This window comes from Radiomyces spectabilis, assembly GCF_025331425.1.
Source record: "Radiomyces spectabilis strain NRRL 2753 chromosome Unknown BYT42scaffold_2, whole genome shotgun sequence".
NCBI classification, from domain to species: Eukaryota; Fungi; Mucoromycota; class Mucoromycetes; order Mucorales; family Radiomycetaceae; genus Radiomyces; species Radiomyces spectabilis.
Genome location: NW_026251927.1, coordinates 2,299,089 through 2,320,502, shown reverse-complemented (window position 1 = coordinate 2,320,502; position 21,414 = coordinate 2,299,089). Strand labels below are relative to the sequence as shown.

At 43.8% G+C, this 21,414-nt stretch overlaps 10 protein-coding genes across 10 annotated transcripts; 9 read left to right on the top strand and 1 right to left on the bottom strand.

The window, feature by feature from the left end:
- Positions 1-170: 170 nt before the first annotated feature.
- Positions 171-658, top strand: BYT42DRAFT_557580 (uncharacterized protein; the record flags this gene model as incomplete). Its single annotated transcript, XM_051566912.1, has 2 exons — positions 171-202; positions 276-658. Coding segments are annotated over 2 exons (158 nt in total), but the record flags the coding sequence as incomplete, so codon positions are not given.
- BYT42DRAFT_557579 (PdxT/SNO family) lies at positions 659-1,747 on the top strand. Its single transcript, XM_051566911.1, has 2 exons — positions 659-805; positions 883-1,747. The coding sequence occupies exons 1-2, from the start codon at positions 760-762 to the stop codon at positions 1,482-1,484; spliced, it is 648 nt and encodes a 215-aa protein (XP_051427583.1). The 5' UTR covers positions 659-759; the 3' UTR covers positions 1,485-1,747.
- Positions 1,623-2,775, bottom strand: BYT42DRAFT_527258 (uncharacterized protein; the record flags this gene model as incomplete). Its single annotated transcript, XM_051565359.1, has 4 exons — positions 1,623-1,965; positions 2,047-2,333; positions 2,393-2,662; positions 2,749-2,775. 4 exons carry the CDS (start codon positions 2,773-2,775, stop codon positions 1,623-1,625), a joined length of 927 nt encoding a protein of 308 aa, XP_051427582.1.
- Positions 2,776-3,507: 732 nt separating this feature from the next.
- Positions 3,508-5,531, top strand: BYT42DRAFT_592036 (uncharacterized protein; the record flags this gene model as incomplete). The annotated part of the gene is made up of 6 exons (XM_051570587.1): positions 3,508-3,812; positions 3,894-3,913; positions 3,977-4,546; positions 4,605-4,743; positions 4,807-4,928; positions 4,999-5,531. The coding sequence occupies 6 exons, from the start codon at positions 3,508-3,510 to the stop codon at positions 5,529-5,531; spliced, it is 1,689 nt and encodes a 562-aa protein (XP_051427581.1).
- A 542-nt stretch (positions 5,532-6,073) lies between these two features.
- On the top strand, positions 6,074-9,926 carry BYT42DRAFT_557576 (uncharacterized protein). The gene is given in 12 exon segments (XM_051566910.1): positions 6,074-6,538; positions 6,550-6,556; positions 6,687-6,743; positions 6,814-6,948; positions 7,039-7,076; positions 7,142-7,192; positions 7,260-8,581; positions 8,645-8,834; positions 8,909-8,983; positions 9,051-9,401; positions 9,466-9,543; positions 9,606-9,926. 12 exon segments carry the CDS (start codon positions 6,167-6,169, stop codon positions 9,894-9,896), a joined length of 2,967 nt encoding a protein of 988 aa, XP_051427580.1. The 5' UTR covers positions 6,074-6,166; the 3' UTR covers positions 9,897-9,926.
- Positions 9,927-10,102: 176 nt separating this feature from the next.
- On the top strand, positions 10,103-11,723 carry BYT42DRAFT_557571 (cysteine synthase). Its single transcript, XM_051566909.1, has 6 exons — positions 10,103-10,191; positions 10,256-10,297; positions 10,366-10,611; positions 10,686-11,283; positions 11,340-11,399; positions 11,477-11,723. Exons 1-6 carry the CDS (start codon positions 10,126-10,128, stop codon positions 11,551-11,553), a joined length of 1,089 nt encoding a protein of 362 aa, XP_051427579.1. The 5' UTR covers positions 10,103-10,125; the 3' UTR covers positions 11,554-11,723.
- Positions 11,724-12,049: 326 nt separating this feature from the next.
- Positions 12,050-13,139, top strand: BYT42DRAFT_557568 (RNAse P Rpr2/Rpp21/SNM1 subunit domain-containing protein). The gene is made up of 3 exons (XM_051566908.1): positions 12,050-12,505; positions 12,568-12,650; positions 12,716-13,139. Exons 1-3 carry the CDS (start codon positions 12,273-12,275, stop codon positions 12,862-12,864), a joined length of 465 nt encoding a protein of 154 aa, XP_051427578.1. The 5' UTR covers positions 12,050-12,272; the 3' UTR covers positions 12,865-13,139.
- A 354-nt stretch (positions 13,140-13,493) lies between these two features.
- BYT42DRAFT_202357 (uncharacterized protein) lies at positions 13,494-15,968 on the top strand. The gene is made up of 10 exons (XM_051562529.1): positions 13,494-13,767; positions 13,847-13,985; positions 14,052-14,106; positions 14,170-14,257; positions 14,322-14,526; positions 14,582-14,712; positions 14,775-14,843; positions 14,910-15,143; positions 15,211-15,363; positions 15,422-15,968. Exons 1-10 carry the CDS (start codon positions 13,696-13,698, stop codon positions 15,482-15,484), a joined length of 1,209 nt encoding a protein of 402 aa, XP_051427577.1. The 5' UTR covers positions 13,494-13,695; the 3' UTR covers positions 15,485-15,968.
- Positions 15,969-16,943: 975 nt separating this feature from the next.
- Positions 16,944-18,132, top strand: BYT42DRAFT_642070 (uncharacterized protein; the record flags this gene model as incomplete). The annotated part of the gene is made up of 4 exons (XM_051572571.1): positions 16,944-17,214; positions 17,319-17,345; positions 17,535-17,739; positions 17,808-18,132. The coding sequence occupies 4 exons, from the start codon at positions 16,944-16,946 to the stop codon at positions 18,130-18,132; spliced, it is 828 nt and encodes a 275-aa protein (XP_051427576.1).
- Positions 18,133-18,864: 732 nt separating this feature from the next.
- Positions 18,865-21,179, top strand: BYT42DRAFT_557558 (phosphoribosyltransferase-like protein). The gene is made up of 7 exons (XM_051566907.1): positions 18,865-19,496; positions 19,562-19,759; positions 19,823-19,866; positions 19,941-20,387; positions 20,495-20,647; positions 20,727-20,834; positions 20,908-21,179. Exons 1-7 carry the CDS (start codon positions 19,364-19,366, stop codon positions 20,950-20,952), a joined length of 1,128 nt encoding a protein of 375 aa, XP_051427575.1. The 5' UTR covers positions 18,865-19,363; the 3' UTR covers positions 20,953-21,179.
- Positions 21,180-21,414: the final 235 nt, after the last annotated feature.

Genomic DNA, 21,414 nt, shown 5'->3' with positions numbered 1-21,414 from the left:
TATCCAATTTGAGACTGCAGCTTACATCGATCTGCTATTTCCGGTAAAGAGTACAATGTCATGGATTTTCCGTGCCGTATACAAGATTCGTGTGGTATCCACCAGTAGTCCTTGTGAGCAAAGCGAGGAACTATGAGATCAAATTCAGTCTATCTATCATCCAGAGAAGGTGATGATGGACGAGGGTGGTCTGCAAGTAATGGTAATTGTTGTGTAATAAATAAATGTGAATGCTCACTTCCAGCGGATCATGCATAAATTTATTTCATAAGAAGACTGAAAACATGCTTCAGTGCTGCTGCAAAACACGTGCGCGTCCGATCCGTCCACTGTCATACAGTAGCCTTAATAGGTTTACCAAGCTACTATCGCTTATTTCTCCAAAACGTCCTATCAGGTAGTCGCCTCTATTTATAACATTTAAGTTACTGCTAAAGGGTATCACTGTGTGAATATTCTCTGCATTAGCGGCATAAGCATGGATACGTACCGGTACAGTTATTTTCTACCAAAGAATCGGCCACCATCGTTGGGGTGGACGCAAATGACAGAGGAAGAGATGTCCTGATTGATGGACGAGTTAATGCTCCGCTCTTGCCTTATTTGGCGTCGTGCGAGAAAAAAAAGTTTTAAGACTTTTTTTTCATCTTTTTGATTTGATGAGGACTCTGAATTTTTTTCTTGATCGGTGCAAGCTGACTCACAACTTTTTTTTTGCGCTTCTTTCCCTTTAACTTTACTACCCTCTCATTTCTCGTCATGGTCGCTTCAGAATCAAACGCATCTGTTGTCTTGGGTGTCCTTGGTAAGCTGGCACGGAAGGAATGACTGTAGAGTGTTTCATTCTAACCGTTGTTGACGGTTTTTGTTGTGCTTGTTTAGCTTTGCAAGGTGCATTTATTGAACACATTCATATCCTCAGCACGATACCCGAAGTGAAGGAAGTCATCGCTGTTCGCACGGAAGAGCAACTGAACTCTGTTGATGCTCTCATTATTCCCGGCGGTGAATCGACCTCGATGGCTTTAATTGCTGAACGATGTAATATGCTTGAACCGCTTCGCAAGTTTGTTCGTGCCAAGCCTACGTGGGGAACTTGCGCTGGTATGATCATGCTGGCCAACGAAGCTACGGGAGCCAAGAAGGGTGGTCAGCAACTGTTGGGCGGTTTGGATATCTGTGTCAACCGAAATCAGTTTGGATCGCAGAAAGAGTCCTTTGATACAATGTTGCATCTTCCCGATGCGTTGGGTGATGAACCATTCCACGCCGTGTTCATTCGTGCGCCCGTCATTACCAGCGTCAAATCAGATACTGTCAAGGTGATTGGTCGCTTAGAAAAGAAGATTGGTCAAACCGATCCCGAAACCATTGTCGCTGTCCGTCAAGATAAACTGTTGGCAACCGCTTTCCACCCCGAATTGACGCGCGATAACAGACTCCACAGCTACTTTGTCCGTATGGCCCTTGAATACAAGCAGTAAAAGGAAGAAGCTATTCCCCGTATCCGAGAGGCAATTAAAAAAAAAAAAAAGGATAGGTGGCGGTATATTTTGGTTTAATTTATGTATATTTTTTTGTTCGTCATTATCATTATCATGTTTAGAATATTTAGATTTTTTTCACTTTTTTTCATCCTCTGTATTCGATACTACAGACGATAAAGACCACTTGGACAGATGATTGCTTGCTTCTTTGGATGTTTGTGGAAAGGCTTTGGCGTAGGAGTAAATGAGTCCGGCAATGAATCCCAGTCCAATGGCTGTCACACTGTTGAGGGTTGCAGGATCGCCAAAGAATAAAATACCGGATATCGCAATGGGCAGCTTGTTCAACGCTCCCACCATGGAATAGGTCGTGGACGAGGTTGTTCTCATGCACCACGCCGATGTATAAGACATGCCGAATGCCGAAACACCGGAAAAGATCATGGCCCATATACGCCCTTCTCGTTGTTCCGGTGGACTATGTGATATCAAATAACTCGTAAGTAACTGGGTTTACCGAAAAGTCAAAAAAAAGGGGTTCGGCCATGATGCAACTCACAAATTAAGGGTCAAATTTTCGGAAGACCAATCTTCAAGAATTAAACTTGGTATCAGTAGGATGGGGATCGACAGCAAGTTATTGTAGTACGTTGTGTCAAAATCCTTAAAGTTGGTCAACTTGATCCTCTTTCGCATATATAGCGTAAATGCGGCAGTAGAGATACAGTTGACGGCCATCCAAAAGTAACCCATGATCGCAAAACTAGCGGCATTGTTATATCCCATCCACAAAGAACCTATAGCATTGGATATATCATTCCAGCCTGCAATTACCGACGATAAGATCTAGCCATCCCCAGTTTAATATATTGCGCGTCAGGAAAAAAAACAGTCGTCATACCCACCATCAATGCAAATGATATGAGAATCAATGCCGTAACACTTCCCGCAAACCACAAGACATCGCCATAGGCAATAAGAATGATGGTCAGATTTTTGAAGATGGTGTAAACAGAGATGGGGAGAAACTGAAGTGCTTTAGACCCTGCGTAGATCATGACCACCAAAAAAAAGACAATGGGGAACCATTTTTTTGCTTCTTCACTATCGTATTCACGGTGTTTGATCAAATTTAAGAATCGAAATAGCTGTAATAAGCATACAGTGACAACGCTCTACAAAGATGAAATGAACAGGTATTACAAACAAATGGCGTGGCGTTTTCTACTTTTTGACCATGTTTTTCCATGACGCAACGTACCTGAACGGTCAGCAAAAAGAAATTCATATTAAAGTCTCCGCTCACGACGTATTTGTTGGTCACGGTCATTAGAATACTCGCTGCACAGTAAGCTAATATCGGCAACCCCACCGTAAGCGCCGGCGGTAAATGAACGTGTTTGGAGGCGACGACCGACGAAGGAAAAGACTCCGACTTGCTAATTGGCATCACTGTTGGGGTTGCCAACAGGTTCTCTTTAGATTCCATATCCGACAGAACGAATGGAAGGGAGTGAAAAAGCTAGCCTTCAAAAAGAACAAGATGTATGTAAAAGATAAGAATGTAATGGGCACAGTTATCTATTTCAATCCATCCACAACCCAACTATGCTTGTGATGCCAGTCAGGAACTCTCTGAAAGGGATCCGATTTCCGTCCCAGATATGCCCGTCGGGGGAACAATGAGTGGAGATCCAACCATGACATTTTGCCTAATTTGGGCAACCAGGAATGTCGCAACAATTGTTTTCCCGCGTTTGCGCCCCACACGCTTCACTAACTTTTTTCCAGAATGACTAAGAGTTTTCCCACTGGCATTAAGCGCTTCTTGAACCGAGACGTCAAAAGTCTGCCCCCGCGATATTTTAAAACGTATCAAGATCGGCTGCGAAAATGGACCACTGCTCTTTTTGTTTAATTGCAATTTATTTTTCCTCTGTCCGTGATTGCTTTTGCTTTCTTCCCTCTCTCTTTCTTTCCATTGCTTGATCGGTTATTACTAAAATATTGAATTGTCTCGATGGTTATCTACAAGTCTCCATTTGCACCTATCCCTATTCCCGACGTTGACCTGTACAGTTTCATCTTTCAACCCAACGAGATCAATCAATCCTACCCGCATGACCGTAAAGTGGTTATCCATGGTATCACCGGACAAACCTTAACTTTTGACGATATCCACCAACGTTCCCGTTGTTTGGCTGCTGGCTGGACAAACCTCGGGCTTGGCAAAGATGATATTATCGCCGTATTCGCCCCCAATCAATACGATCATGTTGTGCTCTATCTGTCTATTCTTGCAGCAAAGTGTACAGTGACTCCTGGGTAAGTTTTGCATTTGTGTACAGCTTTATATGACATTGCAGACCTAAATCATCTTATCAATTTGATATGCCGCATGTTTAGCAATCCTGCTTATACAGAAGGTGAGAATTCTTGATTTATATAAACACATGAATCAGTTTCTCTAAGTTGATTTGATACAATAGCCGAGTTCCACCACCAAATTGAAAATTCGGGTGCCAAGGCGTTGGTCACTGTACCGGCTCTGTTACCTGTCTTGCTCAAAGTGTGTGCAAAAGTCGGAATTCCCCGAAACCGTATCTTCCTTTTCGGCGATGAGGAACTAGAAGGGTGCAAGCCCTTCAACTCATTGGCCGTGGACAAGCCATTGACATTGCCATTGCAAGGCATCAACCCCAAGGAGGATGTTGCTTTTGTTTGCTATTCGAGCGGCACCACGGGCGTAGCCAAAGGTGTCATGCTGACCCACCAAAATTTTGTTGCTCAGCTGCTTCAGTACACCCACAACCGTCAGTTAGCCTCCGAGGCTAGAGCCGGAGCCGAAGCCGAAGCCCAAACCGAGGAGAAATTGCCTGACGATGATGTTGTGTTGGGCTTCCTCCCATTTTATCACATTTTTGGCCTCACCAGTTTGGTACTCGCCTCCTGCTACACACTCACACCTGTTGTTATCATGCCACACTATGATCTGGAGTTGTTATGTCAGCTGATACAAAAATACAAGATTACGATGGCCAGCATTGTGCCTCCTGTTGGTAAGTTGTGTAACGTTACAATGTGTGGGGTCTGCCTTAACTTCTTCATTACTGTCAGCCGTGCATTTGGCCAAGAGTGCTATTGTCGAAAAATATGACCTGTCCTCACTTCGTTTATTGGGTTGCGGCGCAGCACCATTGAGCAAAGAGCACATTGAGTCACTGGCGCAACGCATTCCTGCCACTTTAAAACAAGGGTAAGTTAGCAAGTTGCGCGGCGGATGACATGTCTATACTCACAATGGTTACTTTCGTCACAGCTATGGTATGACGGAGACCACCTCTGGTGTAATAAGTCAAACTGAAGACAGTGGTTCTCCCGGTTCCATCGGGCAACTGTACGCCAACACTGAGTGCAAGATTGTCAACGAGAAAGGCGAAGGTAAAGTGCACGCATGTACTGGTATGTGATTGTAAATAAAACGAGTCAACTGACTTGTGATAATGAGTAGAATTGGGCGATGATGAAGAGGGCGAATTGGTGTTCCGTGGTCCGTCTATCATGAAGGGTTATTTGAACAATCCAAAGGCAAATGCGGAAACGTTCTTGGAAGGTGGATGGATGCGAACAGGCGATGTTGGCAAATACTGCAGTGCCACCGGTGAATTCTATATCATGGATCGACTGAAAGAATTGATCAAGTACAAAGGTTATCAGGTGGCTCCCGCTGAGCTTGAGGCGGTGCTGATGGGTCGCCCAGATGTGGCCGATTGTTGTGTTGTGGGTGTCTATGATTCCACGCAAGCGACCGAAATTCCTCGCGCCTATGTTGTCCTTCAGCCCACCGTACAGCCCACTGACAAGTTAAGTAAGGACCTGGCGGACTATGTGAAAACGCGCGTCTCGAATCAGAAATGGCTGCGTGGAGGGGTTCGATTTGTCTCGGCTATTCCCAAGAGCGCCAGTGGTAAGATCTTGAGAAGACAAGTGAAAGACTGGGTAAAGAAGGAACAACAACAAGAACCAGCTCGATCCAGATTATAAGCACCCAAAATACCATACTTGATTAACTGCTCGCAATGTAATAAAAGCAACTGTAGATTCTGTAATCCCCTCCCGGTGCGAAAATTTCTTTTTTCTTTCGACTGCTTTTGTCGATTTAAATCTTTGCGGAAAAATGATGCGTTGATGCTTCTGAGATATTGATGCAAAAATAAAGGAGTCTCAAATCCGAGCTTAAACTCTATGCTTCTGGCGCGAAATGACGTGCCCCCAAGCCGACGTTTCCAAAAAGCGATCGGTAACTGTTCAATTGTCATTGTTCATAAGTCGTGCTAACGAGCTTGAGAATATAATAAACAAAGCTAACTTCCTTCGTTACGTAACAATGGCCTTTCAGGATGACAGTACTTTGACAGGTGGGAGAAATGCATGCACAAACAAATAAAGCTCCACAGTTGTGATCCCACGATGAGGACGAAACTCCGACGGAGTCTATGGGCAGTGGAGCGGAAATCCAAAATTGAAACCTCGGTCACACTGGACCCAGCAAATGCATATTTTTTTCTCTTTTGGATCGTTCTCCAGTGTTTTCTTCCTTCTATCCTCACATCTCCTATCTGTTTTTCCTTTGTTTTATATTTTTTGGATCATTTCTTTTTTTTTAATATTTCTTTGGAATGGAGAGAAAACCGTCCACGGTGCGTCGACGGAGTAGAGAAGCGTCCTTGTCAAACACCATCCGTGAACGTGCACCGTCCAAATCGAACAATAATTATGACCAGCATGATGATACCAGCTCTCAAAAGTCTTCTGCTACCCAACACTTGACCGAAAAGGAGCCAAAACAAAAGAAAAAGTCATTCAGCGAACGCTTTAAAGCGTCTTTACCTACCTTTACCCAATGCTGCAAGACGCTCAAAGCAACGATCGCCTTGTTCATAGCCGTCGTCATGGCATTGGATTATCACACACGAGCAGTTATTGGACCAGCTGTTCTATTGACGGCGATTGTGACGATTTTTTATTTTCCTGTGCGTCCCATCGGTATGAATGCATAAATGAAATCGTTATCACGGAAAAACACGTTTTAACTTCTGATCATTTTATAGGCATGGAAATCGAGGTGAAATGATGAAACATGAACTTGGTTTTTATCCAAACCGACCATTTTTCTGACAGCTTGGTTCATATTGCTTTAGGCCGTGCTTTTTGGTACTTTTGGTGCGCTTGTGGGAGCTGCATGGTGTTTCTTAGGTTCATATTTCTACCGAGTTTAGAAAGTAAAAATTATCAGCCGCTTAAATAATTCTTCCCTTGATTTTAGGTTCGTTTTTGGCGAATCTTGCGCGTGATCCTGCCGATCCAAGTCCTATTCAAGCACCGAGCAGCGTCATCCTAGCCGTATTTCTGTTTTTGGGAATCTTTGCTGTCAATTACGTTCGCATGCGCATGCCTAAAGGTAACCCATTCAATGGCGTTGTCACGAAATGAACATCGATCCTGGTCATAGATCTTGATAAGAAACGGGACTGACGTTTGATTCGTATAGCCAACTTTGCTTGCGTTCACGCGTGTATCTTGATGATTGTAAGAGCTTGATGCCCGTGCCTGCTTGATATATATGGAGCAATAGTTACTGACAAGAGCATTAGTTCAGCTTTACACAAGCATCGGTAGAATCTGGGTTCAACCCAGAGGCGGTGGTAAGTCATATTCTCATTAAGATTCGCTTTGACGCGTGTGTTCTCATCAAACAGGGAATTTTTTTAGTGGGCATTTCTGCGGCCAATAGCGTTAGCAGGTGCATTAGCGTTATCAGTCAACATCTTTCTGTGGCCCGATGACAGTGTGTCCAATTACATGGCGGTTCTACGACGTACACTTTTAGGATACGATACCTTTTTCAAGGAACATTCGGACGCATTTCTGTCCCTCGAACCCACTTCCATCACGCTTTCATTGCCTTCACTTCATGCCTGCCTACAGGGTAGTGTGCTCGTTCTCATCGACTGCAAACGTGCTGTGCAACGAGACGTTTTATACTCCTACATGTCCAGTAAAGATATCAGCGACTTGACCAAGCTTGTGAAACACATGCGAAACCCGTTACACGGCATTGGATTGAGCGTTATTCAAAAAAAGGCTTATCTGGATATTAAAGAACCATCACCATACTTGATGCAAGGCAAAGAAGAAGATCAAGATGCGTTCTTGGAGGTCTTGGGTGATATTAAGCCGGTTTGCCAAGAACTATCGGATGCTGCTCAAGCTGCCCTGACGGAGTGTATTGATCGACTGGACAAGTATTCGCGGAGTCCACGAAGTAACCTCAACAGTCTTCTTTGGCCATTTCCACGCATCTTTTTCCCGAGAAAGGAGAAGAATGAAGATAAAGAAAGGGAGAAAGGGACGACCACGAACGCCTTGAAGAGATTGCGAGCTGCTTTGGATCGATTCAACGCTTTACCATCGAGTGCATTCAAACGATTTTGCGGAGTGGAACATGATGAAAATATACCCAGCTATGGACCTCTGTATCTGTTGTTTCTTTACCAGTTCAATTTAAAGGAGCACGCACTGCAAGTAAAGTCATTGCTTAAATTCATGGAACAGACAGACCAAAAACGACAACATCGACGTATCTGGTTTCCACGGATGAGTGTAAAAAAGTGGTTCCGTTCAAATGATGTGGATCCGAATCTGGGCGGTGACAACGACGATTACGGACAGCAAGGCATGGGAGGAACCGATCTGACGCTTGTACGCACATTAACCCGCAACAATACCGACCTCGAAGATCATCGGCATTCCATGCATCCCATTGTCGGCGGAAAATATTATAAGCGAGATCCGGACGTGGATCCACCGGTGACGCCCGTGGAACGGTTCTTTTATGGCTTGCATCTTGTGTGTGCATGGTTTATGGAAACCAATACTTTCTTTGCATTCAAAACAGCGGTGGCCGTTGTCTTGTTTGCCATTCCTGCCTTTTACGCCCCGAGTGCTTCATGGTTCTTCAACTGGAGAGGTCAATGGGCCATGATTACCATGGTTCTGTGGATGTTTCCCATGACAGGCATGTTTTTCTTTGCGTAAGTAAGATCGTTTTTTCCTTAACATTTTCCCAAAATTATGTTGACATGGTGAGATCATAGTATCATGATGCGTGTGGCTGGTACCATTCTCGGTGGTGTGTTGGGAATCGTTGTCTGGGAAATTTCTCGTGGCAATCCCTACGGTTTGGCCGTGGTGTTATTTATTTTCATACTCCCCTTGTACTATGCTTTCTTCTTTATCGCACCCTTGAGGGTGTTGGCACTGATGGCCAAAGTCACAATGCTACTGGTAAGTAATCAATACCATCGATAACAGAAGCTCAAAGTTGATCAATGTAATAAGCTCATGTTATCTTTGCCCAGGTGTGCATTTATGAATACAATTACGTAGTGGACCAACTGCCAAATCATGATGAGGTGTATACCGTTGCTGGCAAGGTATGTGGCTAAAAGGTCTGCTTGATATCACAGAGGAGCTAATGCAGTGCCCTCTGATTAATTTTAGCGTATGCTGCTTGTCATTATTGGTGTGGCTGCATCTGCCATTCTATCCATGATTCCTTTCCCTGTGATTGGGCGTGTAGAGCTACGAAAGCGATTGGCCCGTACGCTGCGTGATATTGGGCAACTGTATACGGTATTGGTAGCCCACATGGTACGAAAACAGCCTGCCACGGAAGATGAAAGAAGAGCTTTCCGGAAGTTGGCACTGGATATTCGACGACAAATTTCGGATGAGCGCAATTTTTTACAGCATGCATCATTTGAACCTCCGTTGAGAGGCAGGTTTCCAGCTGCCAGTTATGCCGTACTTGTAGAGAAAGTGGACAACATGGCCGATCTGGTCCATAACATGGTATGGTATCAATTTGTGCTATTCTTTACTTGGTATATTGTTGTTGACAATAAATTACATGTAGGGTTTTGCTGCAAGGACAATCGATCCGAGCTGGCAACGAAAGATTGCTTCTGTATTGACGCGAGAACGAAAAGATTATGTAAGTGTCTTATTGCAAACCACCGACCGGACCGAACGGCTGATTGACAGACTTGAATTTAGCTGGCTTCCATTGTGACTACCATCAAGCTGGTCTCTTCAACAATGACAGCGAAAGCGTCTCTGCCACCCTACATGATCTCACCGCAAGAAGCTCGACAACGGTACATTAAAGTACTGGAAGAAAGAATCGAGATTGGAGCTGATGAAATTGGCAATCCAACCTTCCCTAGTTACAGTACCTTTATTGTAAATAGCTCTACTTTTGTCAGCGAGCTACAGATAGTGCTGGACACTGTAGAAGGTTTAGTAGGGGTGGAGGATCCAACACGGTGGCTCCTCATGAACGTTTAATACTTTATAAACTATAGAATCATACAAAAGCATTTTTAGATGATTTTGTCACTGTCAAATGAACGGATTTTGTCATTGTGTGTTTAGAATTTTTCTCAGGATCCTCAATCCAGTAACTGAGCCCCGAGATCGCGTCATTGGACAAGACTCCGATCATTTAAATCTCAATTGTTGCTGATGTTCGGCTTATATTTCTGTTACTTGAACGAACAAAAAACCACACAGTGACATGAACACTTTGCGCCTTGCTGCTCGTCGTGCTTATTCTACGGTTCAACCCGGTTCTAGACCAGGTGTACGTCTCTCACCAATCAATAAATAAACATGAGCCTCGTTCAAGCTAATGTAGTGTATATTAGATTACTAATGGCTTCGTTGGTGCCATTGGCAATACTCCTTTGGTAAGTCATTCCGAACTTTCACACTATTTACCCACAGTTTCATTCACCGAGGACTCTCTTGATGTTAGCTTCGCTTGAATCGTCTCAGTCAAGAAACCGGTTCCGAGATTCTTGCCAAAGCCGAGTTTATGAACCCCGGTGGTTCCGTTAAGGATCGTGCTGCTCTTTTTGTGGTGAAGAATGCCGAGGAAAAGGGATTGATCAAGCCCGGAGGTACTATTGTTGAAGGAACCGCTGGTAATACCGGCATTGGTCTGGCCCATGTCTGTCGTGCCAAGGGTTACAAGTGTGTCATTTACATGCCAAACACTCAGGTACAAAGGGCAACCAAGAATGGAACGAGCAGGACAGTTCATGCTGACAGTAGGGGGATTTCTGCTATTTCTAGTCCCAGGAAAAGATTGATCTTTTACGTATGCTCGGTGCCGAAGTGTATCCTGTGCCTGCTGTGGCTTTTGATAACCCTGAGAACTACAACCACCAGGCAAGACGTCATGCCGAATCGTTGGACAATGCTGTGTGGACAAATCAGTTTGATAACATCGCCAACCGTCGTGCGCACATTGAAACCACTGGTCCTGAGATTATGGCCCAAACTGATGGCAAAGTCGATGCATTTACTTGCGCTACCGGTACCGGTGGAACCCTGGCTGGTATCACCCGTTACCTCAAAGATCAAAAGGGCGATGATGTCAAGATCTTCTTGGCTGATCCTCCTGGATCGGTATTGTATAGCTATATCAAGAGCAAGGGCAAGAGCATGGAGCGTCAAGGAGCGGGCTCCATCACTGAAGGAATTGGTCAGGGCCGTGTCACGGATAATTTGGCTCCCGATGTGGAATTGATCGATGATGCCGTTCATATTCCTGACGAGGAATCCATCAAGATGGTGTACCGTCTCTTGGACGAGGAGGGTATTTATGTTGGAGCGTCTTCCGCGTTGAACGTGGTGGCGGCTGTTGAAGTGGCCAAGAAAGTCGGACAAGGTAAGCCGGTCAAAAGCGGGCACAAAGGCAACAGACAGCTGAATCCTTTTTTCCAGGCAAGACCATTGTCACGATGTTGTGCGACGGTGCCTACAGATACCAATCCCGATTATTCAGTAAGTAGTTCCTGGTGTCACCATGGAGATGTTCTACTCTTAGAGATGCATTTTTTCTAATACGCATCGTCTTCTAGGCCGTACATGGCTCGAATCCAAAAACTTGGCGACAGCGATTCCCGATCACTTGCAAAAGTACATTGTTCTTCCCTAGACATCAATACGTTTAGAAAGTTGTACTTTTATGTTTACGACCCTACGTTTAAAATTTTGTTGTTTAAATTGAACGACCGTGAACGCAGGACCTTTGGTTGAGGATCTCGACCTGCAGTCAGTTGAAATAGATCGAAACGGATAAATAAAAAAGCTCTGTGACAGAAAACAGAGAAAAAGATGAAAAAAGCGTTGGGTCTACTGCGGTATACTGAGGCTATGGAAAAGCTCAACGTTCTGTATACATGAGGAAACATGATTATGGGACACAGATGATGATACGGATTAATTGGTGCTGAGGTACTGGATAGCGGTAGTAGCCAGGTCAAGAACGCACACCCATAAGCAGGACGCTAATAGTGCTATGGATCTATGTCTAGGTGTTGACAGGCAACTTAATTCGACGAATAGGGCGGTGGACAGTAGGGTTGGAGACTGCTTTCCACGGGGGCGTTTTAAATTAGCATATTCCAGCGACGTCTCCGGTAGTCTTTACGGTAGATTCCAGTAGACCTACCGTTTTATTCTCGGTTTTCTCCCACAGGCTTTTTCGATCTATTAGAGCTGACTGGAGCGGGGATCCTCATTCCGGAAGGCCGCCGCGTTCAGGGCCGTGACTTCTTTTTTTTTATCCGCACTCTATGTCTGCTTGATTTTTTACTGTTGAAAGAAAATGAGAGACTCTGATAAATTTCGTTAGATTCACAAATTCTGCACGACATGGCGCGCAAAAAGGAAGCCAAAGCCCAAGGTCCTTCCAGAGATCATTTGCAGACTTATCAGCGAATGAACTTTTTATACCAAGCGTCAGCTTTAATGGCGGCCACTACGGCACAGACACAACAAGAGCCCCGTTCCAAGTGGAACGATAATCGGACCCGATCGCTTAACGGTTTGGGACGCTATTACAATAGTACAATGCGAAAGATGGCCAGACGATTGGTGATACGACTGTAAGTGGCACCAGAAAATGTCGCTCCCCATGTCGGTCTATGCATTGACACCTTTTTTGTAGTGATCCGCATGTAAAACGTAGCATATGTAAGCGTTGTGATACAATGCTGCTTCCTGGTAAAACATCTGCGGTTCGGATACAACGTAAGCTTGATGCTAGTTTTATGTATATTGAAAATGTGTGTCCAAGACTAAAAGGGACGCATCAGATCAACCGGAAACCACTACCGTTACGACGTGTTTAATCTGTAATACACATAAAAGGCTGATTGCCCGCCCCGATTACGAACTGTTCAATGACAAGGCCGAAATCCGACCCGATATGGAAACCGAAGCCGTTGAAAAAGCCGATGCATAGCTTGCAACATCAGCTTTTTATCCTGTTTGATGATCTCAAGGACACTGAGGATAGGCGTATACCCAATGGTTTTCATACACTGCACAAGTCTGGGATACAACGTTTGCATTGACATGCGTTGCTATTACTTGTCATCTTTTTACGTTTCCATTTCATTGTAAAGTATTTTAAATCACGTGGGGGAAGGAGATTGTCCATCCGCATGAATCATTCAGACATAAAGTTGACTATCAATGTATGATATACTGTATGATGCTCGTACATAAATCAAAAAGACAAAAGTTCTTTCTCGCTTGACTAAATTTCTTGATTACTGTGTCTATAACAATATTTTTGATTCAGCTGATTGAGAGAATGGCAGAACTTTCGAACCGTGGGGGGACCGCACATGACATCATAAACTCCGCATACAATTTCCGCATTCTGCGGGAATTCGTTCTTTTTTCATATTCGGCAGTTTCGTCCACCCATTGAAGAACCGGCAAAAGCGAGCTTATCATGACCGAAGACTACGATCGTGTGCGCTGGAATTTTCACGATCAGGATATATTCACTCCTCAAGTAGACAAAAACGATCCCATTGTCGATTTCAACGGGTGGAACAACGATGAGGTGAGCCTGTCCTCGCCTTGGGTTCGCCATAAATTTATCCGCTAAACACCGATCGTCTCCATCTCTGTGGACCTTTGATTCCTTGACTTTTAGCAACCAACGACGATACATTCTGACGATTACGCAGAGTCATCTACACAACTACCTTCTGCTGCCGCTTCGATAGATCTGGACTCAGCCCAAGCGGAAGAAGCCGCCGTGGACAAAGACGTCAGGGACATGACGGTAATGGTCGACGATCCACAAAAGCATCCCGATGGTTCTTTTATGACTTACTTGGTCACCACACACGTAATTTTTTTGTATTCCAATGAAACATGGAATGTTGAGGGTTGGCGGGTGGCAACCAAAACCTGATGATTTACAATAGACGACAGTCGAGACGTTTTCGTCCCCTCATCCAAGGCCTGTGAGACGTCGATATCAAGACTTTGTATGGCTACAATCAGCATTATCGCTAGAATTCCCCGCCTGCGTTGTTCCGCCGCTGCCTGAACGACATCGACTGAGTACGTCGCTTGGCCATTCATTGGATCGTCTCGCTTGATCGTAAACTTATTTATTGTCTGTTTTAGAATACGTTAAAGGAAATCGATTTGAGGCACAGTTTATTGAGCGAAGGCGGTTAGGGTAGGCACTCGATTTTTTCGATGATGCAAATATTGTCCACGTGGACTAAAGGTTACGCCTTAGGTTGCAATGGTTTCTCGATAGAATTGCTCAACATCCCTATTTCCAACGATCGCAATGTACCCGAGTGTTCTTGGAATCTGCCGACTTTGTAAGAAAAACAAAAAAGATCACGGAAAAACCGGTAGCAAAGAATTCAACCAAAGGGCGTTTAGAAAAATGACAAGAACATGCAATCCAAACAAGTGCCACAAGCGGCTACGGTGATTGAAACACTGAGTGACTCGATGATGCGATCTTTTTCAAGGGTGAAAAAACCGGATGAACGATTTGTGGACATGAAGGACACTGTGGATAAACTGGAAGATAATTTATCAACCGTTGAGCGAGTCTTTTCTCGTATCAGCAAACGACAGCAGGGTAAGGATCTCATTGTTCAAACGTCTTAACTATGGCTTCTCATACAGAGGTTCAGATCTGGAACGAAATTATACCCATTTTGCAAACAGTGTGCGAGGATTGTCGGCGTTGGAAACGGATATTGCTCGACCACTCCAGCATTTTGCTGAAAGTGTAGATTCTTATGTGGCCGCTATGAAGGACAAGGTAAGCCTAGTGAAAGTGTGATAGCTGCAATTGATGGCTCTCGTGCGCTAATTCGATATTAGGGGCGCAAAGAGGATACTTATTTTCTAAACGACGTGCATGAGCTGGTGGGCTATTGTCATGCGACCAAGGTGAGACTGATTCGCATTCCTACCGAGGAAGTATACAGGGAATTAAATCAAGCTATTTTATTGTAGGCGGAATTGCGCGAACGAGATCAGAAACAGATCGATTTTGAGGAGCTTTCATCTCATTTACAGCGAGCGGTAGCAGATCGAGAGCGAATACTATATCCTGGGCAACATCCAACGAAAGGAGCAGGTGTGAATATTACCGAGTTCATGGCGGATAAAATGGTGGAAGCACGCGGCGGTGATAAGGAACGTACAAAGCAAGAACGACTGTCACGACTGGAGACCAAAATCGCAGAGGTAAACAGACTAGATCTGTTGGTACAAAACGTTTGTTCAGTAATTGATCCATATCTCTGTGAAATAGCTTCAAGACGAAGTGGCCAGGACAAATGATATCAATAACGGGTTCTCGAATCAAATGTTGAAAGAGTTTGAGATTTTTCAACGCGCCAAAACACGCGAGTTAAGGCAAGGTTTGGCGGCCTATGCAGATAGCCACATTGAATTTTTTGAAAAGGTAAAAAAGTCTTCATGCCTGCATCTGTTATGCAGTAACACTCAATTTGCCTCTCTAGGGTATATCTATATGGGAGAATGTGCTGACAGAGCTAGAAGGGATCTCTGTAAATGAAGAATAACCCCAACTTGCAACGAGCATAGTGACATTTTATTTTTGGTTTTTATTATTTTTGTAACATTAGAGTAGAATACATCATTATGAGCCACCTGTAGTATCGTTATGTTGATCTGCGAATGCCTGGACTCTGGCTAGTATAGCAGAGAAACGCCTACCCATATCATATGCGAACAATTGGCATGGACCATTATAAACTGGTTGTCCTACATATAATCCATTAAGGTGGAATGGGAAAACGGCCTTCCATTTTTCGATGATTCGGCTTCGATTCTTTCAAGTACGCATAAACAATCCAAATTGGTGGATTATTCCAAATACATGCAAGTTCGACTGAGGGGAGGCGGGATCTCGGAAAACGCACCAAAGGTTAATGCGAAGGCATTGTGTGCGCATCTCTAATAAAATAAAACACTGAACAATTAAACTGGGTGAATATACGTCCATGTTTTATAATTTGGAGCTGAACTCATATATGTTTCTGAACAACGTCCACCGCCTAGGTCCAAGCTTTACTGTACCACTTTCGAGAATAAAAAAAAATTGTGCAACAGCAAGTTATTTCTAGGCAAGGTTGCCTTATTTGCTTTTGTGCATACCATGCTGTCTAAATATCACTGCTGATTGTTGGACAAAGAAGACTCGGTCCTTCGCAGAGAGGTCAGCTAAAAACGGGATATCGTTGACAGAACTCATGCATTTTGTGGCGGCAAAATCGGGGCACAGGAACCTCGGAATGTACGCAGATACAACAAACCTTAATTTACGCATGGATCCGGGCAAGCCATGGCGGTGACTTTTAAAACTTGATAACTTATTTTTCTTGCATCATTCGACCCGTCCACTTCCAATTCAATAGGATTTAAGACTTTCCGCATCTTTTTCTATTGAAACATGAGCTTGTTAGAGTTGATTATTTTTGCAGAATGAGTTTTTGTTTCCATTTTAGGATCAGGGTTCAGTTTGAATCAGTGGGCCAAGCCAAATTAGCAGACTCCTGGCAAACATATATGCGAGATGTAAAATGTAAAGCTCTCTTTAATCTTTGAAAGCTATTAAGAAACGCAGTTGAAAGTCGGATTGAGCATTTGCAGGGTGATCATTTATAGTGAAGCATAAAAAAGGTGGGCTTGTCTGGGCGACACTGTAGGGAAGAAAGGTGTAACAGTATGCAAAAAGGTTCATGAGGGACCCGTTTCACTACATGGAAACGCGTCATCTGAACAATAACAATGAACCTGATCCGTGATTTGACTGCACATTTGTCAAGATTTTGAAAAAGGGTTCAAATCCTTTTTTTTTTTCTTTTCTTTCCTCTTTATTTTTTTCCCAACTCTTAGCCTTTCCCCTTGTTATCTTTCTTCAACTGCTCCCAACCGTCTCGACTGTTTTAACTGCTCTTCGTTTATTGTCTCAATTGTCTCTAACGTTTTATCTCTTTTTACTGTTTTATACCTCTTATCATGCTCATGGGTATTGACCACACTGTCGAGCCAGCGACCCATGTGGCCCGTGAGCGAATGGCCTTCGATATCAAGTTGCTGCAAACCACTCTTAAAGTAACGAAACCTACTTTGGAGGAGAACGCTCAGGCGAAAAAGCGCAACCGCATCCACCGAGCGGCCCGAAAGCAGTGGGTGACCGCAACCACGCCATTTATCCGTGTGAAACGCGGCAAAGAATTCGATGACTTAAAGGCATGCGGCGTGAAAAAGATGAAGACCGTGGGTGAAGGTGACTGTGGGCGAAGGTGACTTTCAAAAAATTCTCAGCCATGGTTGTTGCATATAAACGAGAAATAGCTGACTTCTATTTTCTTATACGAATATATCTTTCAGTTCCCGAAGTGGCCAAAGTTGCCAAAGGTACAGTAGAAAACAAATATGACTAGTCATGCCAAATATTAACAGTATAATTGTTAGTGAAAGAGACGGAGGCGGACGACAAAAGAAGATGACTTTTCGAAGCAGTAGACATCGATTGATACCAAAGGGGAGACAAAAATGCCTGGTACGATGCCATGGACAATCGATGATCCTCATTCTTGGCTTTAGAAGTTCGTTTTGATGGAAGTCGAAAAAAACTTTTGAAAGAAGCGGCGAAGAAGGCTATGGACGCGGATTTGGTGGCAGTAGGAGGTTGGGACAAGGAGGTGATTCCGTCCGAAGAAATTTGGAGCATGCAGCCGTCAAAGGTGGAAGAAGGACGACAGATGACAGTGACCGCTGACACTGATACCACGATGTCCAAGAAAAGACCGTTGGAAACTGACGAAGAGGTCGAATCGAAAAGAAAACGCAATGTTTCAACATTCCCAACTGTACCAGACTCCCGGACTATGAAGACGAGGACTTTGGCCATTGCGCTTCAGCCCCATCTGAAGAATCCAAAGCGGCTATAATCCGCAGGAAGAAGCAGACGGTTTCCTCGAGTTCCTCCTCGGACGTGCCGAAGAATCACGGCAAGAAGCGCACGGTGCCCAAGAATTCGTCGATGAGAGTAAAATTGGATCAGCAAGTTGAATGTAATGACGAAACAGAAGAGGACGAAGAAGAGGATGAAGAAGAGGCCGAGGTCGATGATGGCTGTCCTATATCCGCTACTTGTCGTAGTATCCATCCTAGACTGGTGTTCCCAAACAGGAAAAACTGAGATTTAGAAGTGTTTTCATTCTGGGTGAGCTTTTCCATTAGACTACCGATTGAGCCTCATCATACATAACTTGGATCTATCACCTAAATCATACCATGACATGAGATCTTACCCACAATCAAGAAAAGAAAGAACCCGCCATAGCGTCCATTCAGTATAGTAATTGTTTTGCGTCTGTATATTCCTTTCTTAATCTTACCATGGCTGTACCTCGCTTAATAAAACGGTTTAATGAAAGGGAAGTCAGTAACGAGAGCCTTTGCTAACAATAATTTACGGAGCAGAAATTGGACACCCAACGAGTAAACTGAGAAAATGGGTTAGTGGGCAGATTGCGGCAAGGGGCACTGTCTTCTTGGAAAATCAATACTCTTCCGGTCTTTTTGGTATAATAATGACCAAACTCCAGTGTGTTTGTCACCCTCCACGAGTTCAGCAGTAGTTATTTTGAAATAATGCACGTTGTTCAATGGATTCACAGTTAAGAGGCAAATTCAACACGTAAATAAATGGACAACACCCCTCGAAGCTCCAACTCGTCGTGGCTGTTATTCGGCGTGTCACTCAAATGTTCTGCAACCTGTAGTAAATCGATACATGTATAAATTTGACTGAATACCTAAACCTCTGAATGTGACCGACTTTACATAAACATCATACCAAAGAAGAAATAAAATGTGCCGCCAAAGCGGCAGATAATACAATACAGCAATGCATTCAACGTCTTATGGGCTTGTAACAAATTAAAAACCAGAGATCAGAGGAGATACAGTAGGATTGGGCAGTTCTAACGTTATTGATAGAGAACAACAGTCAGCAAGCAATTGTCTAACGGAGACGTTTTCTTCTTCTTTCAGTTATCCCATTTTGTTGGGCAGTAACGATATGACCGATCCAAGGGATCGAGGGGCATCGGAGTCTCACACGCGGCTTAAAAATCTGGATATCTGGAAATCTGAAAAATGCAGTTGTAAATCCATTTGCGAGAAAGGGAAAATAATACTCTAACAAGGTTTTACAGAGTTGATGATAATAAGCCTTGTTTGCCTTTTGCCTTGAGTTTGCATTGCAAATAAACTGCGTGAGAGTGGTGTCACGTGGTAATCTCGGAACGATCCGGACCTGTCAACAGACTGGGTTGGTTCCCCGCATAGGTCATTCGGTGAAGTGTGTGTTCCTTTGTTTGGCTCCCACCGCATTCCCCCCAAACCCACTGTTTCTTCCGAGAACAATGCGCAACACCAAGATCTTTGCAGGATCGTCGCATCCTGAACTGGCAAAACATATTTGCAAACAACTGGGTACGCCTCTTGCCGAAGCCACGTTGAAAAAATTCAGTAACAAGGAAACCAGTGTCGAGATCAGTAAGTAAGATAAGGGAAAAAAAAAAAGGAGAAACCCTAGTATAAACTTAAGCTGCTTTAAAAAGATGAATCGGTGCGAAATCAAGATGTGTTTATTGTGCAATCGGGATCCATGGCCATGAACGACGATATCATTGAATTATGCATCATGATTCAAGCGGCCCGTATGGGATCCGCCAAAAGAATCACCGCGATTCTTCCTTATTTTCCATACTGCAAACAGAGTAAACGCAAGGGGAAACGAACATGTATTACCTCCAAGTGTAAGTCATGGAAAGGTCACGATGTAAACAGCCATTGTATCCCGCTCACGTTTTAGTCGCTAGTGGTGGCCAATATGTTGGCAGTTGCCGGGGTGGATCACATTATTGTAAGTGACAATTTAGTAGAATGGATCTTGTAAACGCAGTGATTTTTAAAAAATCCAAAATTACATACATGTAGACAATGGATTTGCATGCTTCGCAGATGCAGGGATTTTTCCAGAAACCTGTGGATAATTTGTATGCGGAACCGTGCATTGTTCGATGGGTGACCCAGAACGTTCCAAACTGGAGAAACGGAGTGGTGGTGAGCAAAAACGCAGGTGGAGCTAAACGAGTGACTTCGTTGGCCGATGCATTGCGTCTCGACTTTGCTTTAATTCACAAGGACCGCACACGGTCTGGACCTCAGGGTCAAAACCGTCCCTACAGCGGTATGCCCAAGTTGCACCAAATACGTACGGTCGATACAGATGACGATTTGACCGCTTCCATTTCTTCGCTTTCGGAAGCCGGATCCAACGGCGATATTATGAATGCCGCAGTGTCGGTGGTGTCAGACACCAATGGGGAAGAAAGTACCATTACCTTGGTCGGCGATGTCAAAGACAAAATCGTATTTTTGACGGCAAGTACTGTAGTGCAATGAGGGTGTTACCAAAAAAAAAAAAAAAGAGAGCTAAAATTGAGATGATGGTGGATTGGGTTTTTTTTTTTTTTTTTTTTTTTTTTTAGGATGATATTATCGACGGCTGTCAAACTTTCCTGGATGCTGCTGAGCATCTGGTGAAGAAGTGCGGAGCTGATAAGGTGTACATCATTGCCACACACGGTGTTCTGAGTGGCCAGTCGATTCAACAAATTGAAGCGTGTGACAGTGTTTACAAGGTTTAGTTTTGGGAAAAGATCATCCCATTTTCTTGCGCCGACTGGATATTTTTGAGTTAAATGCGGAATTGTCAAATAGCTGGTCGTCACCAATACTTTTCCGATTGATGAAGCCAAGAAAACCCAATGCAGTAAGCTGATCATGATTGATATTTCGAGCACGCTTGCAGAAGCGATTCGCAGAACGGTAATGATTTGATTGGCCACTTAAGGGAAAAATGAAAGCTATGGACTACTGACCGTTTTTTTAATTGCATTAGCACAATGGCGAAAGTGTCAGTTATCTTTTTCATCATGCCGATTAATTGCTATTGAAATGCTCTGTTATGAATTAAGCGACTAAATTTTTATGATGGCCACAATCTTGGCAAATCCTGTTATCCGATGCATGGTTTACCAACTAAAATGATACTCATTCTGTATAACATATCTCATCTTATTTCAATGAATGGAATCACCATTCAAAATAAAAGATATAACAGTTCACTGGTCCATGGAAGTGAGGTTATCTCTCTTGCAGGCTTTTTTTTTTCTGTGTTGCCTCGGTCCAGGTGACACAGAAACGCAGAGCATTTTTCATCTAAATTGGCTCATTTATCAATCTGGTACGTCCCCTGTTCAACTTGTTTTTCCAAAACAAACATGTATGAGAATGGAATAGAGATGGGGGATTTTCACTATGATTACCGTCTTGAATCTTAAGGACAGTACAATACATATGCAGAGACGCTTGTCCAGATGAGATTGTTGGACATGATTGGAGAATT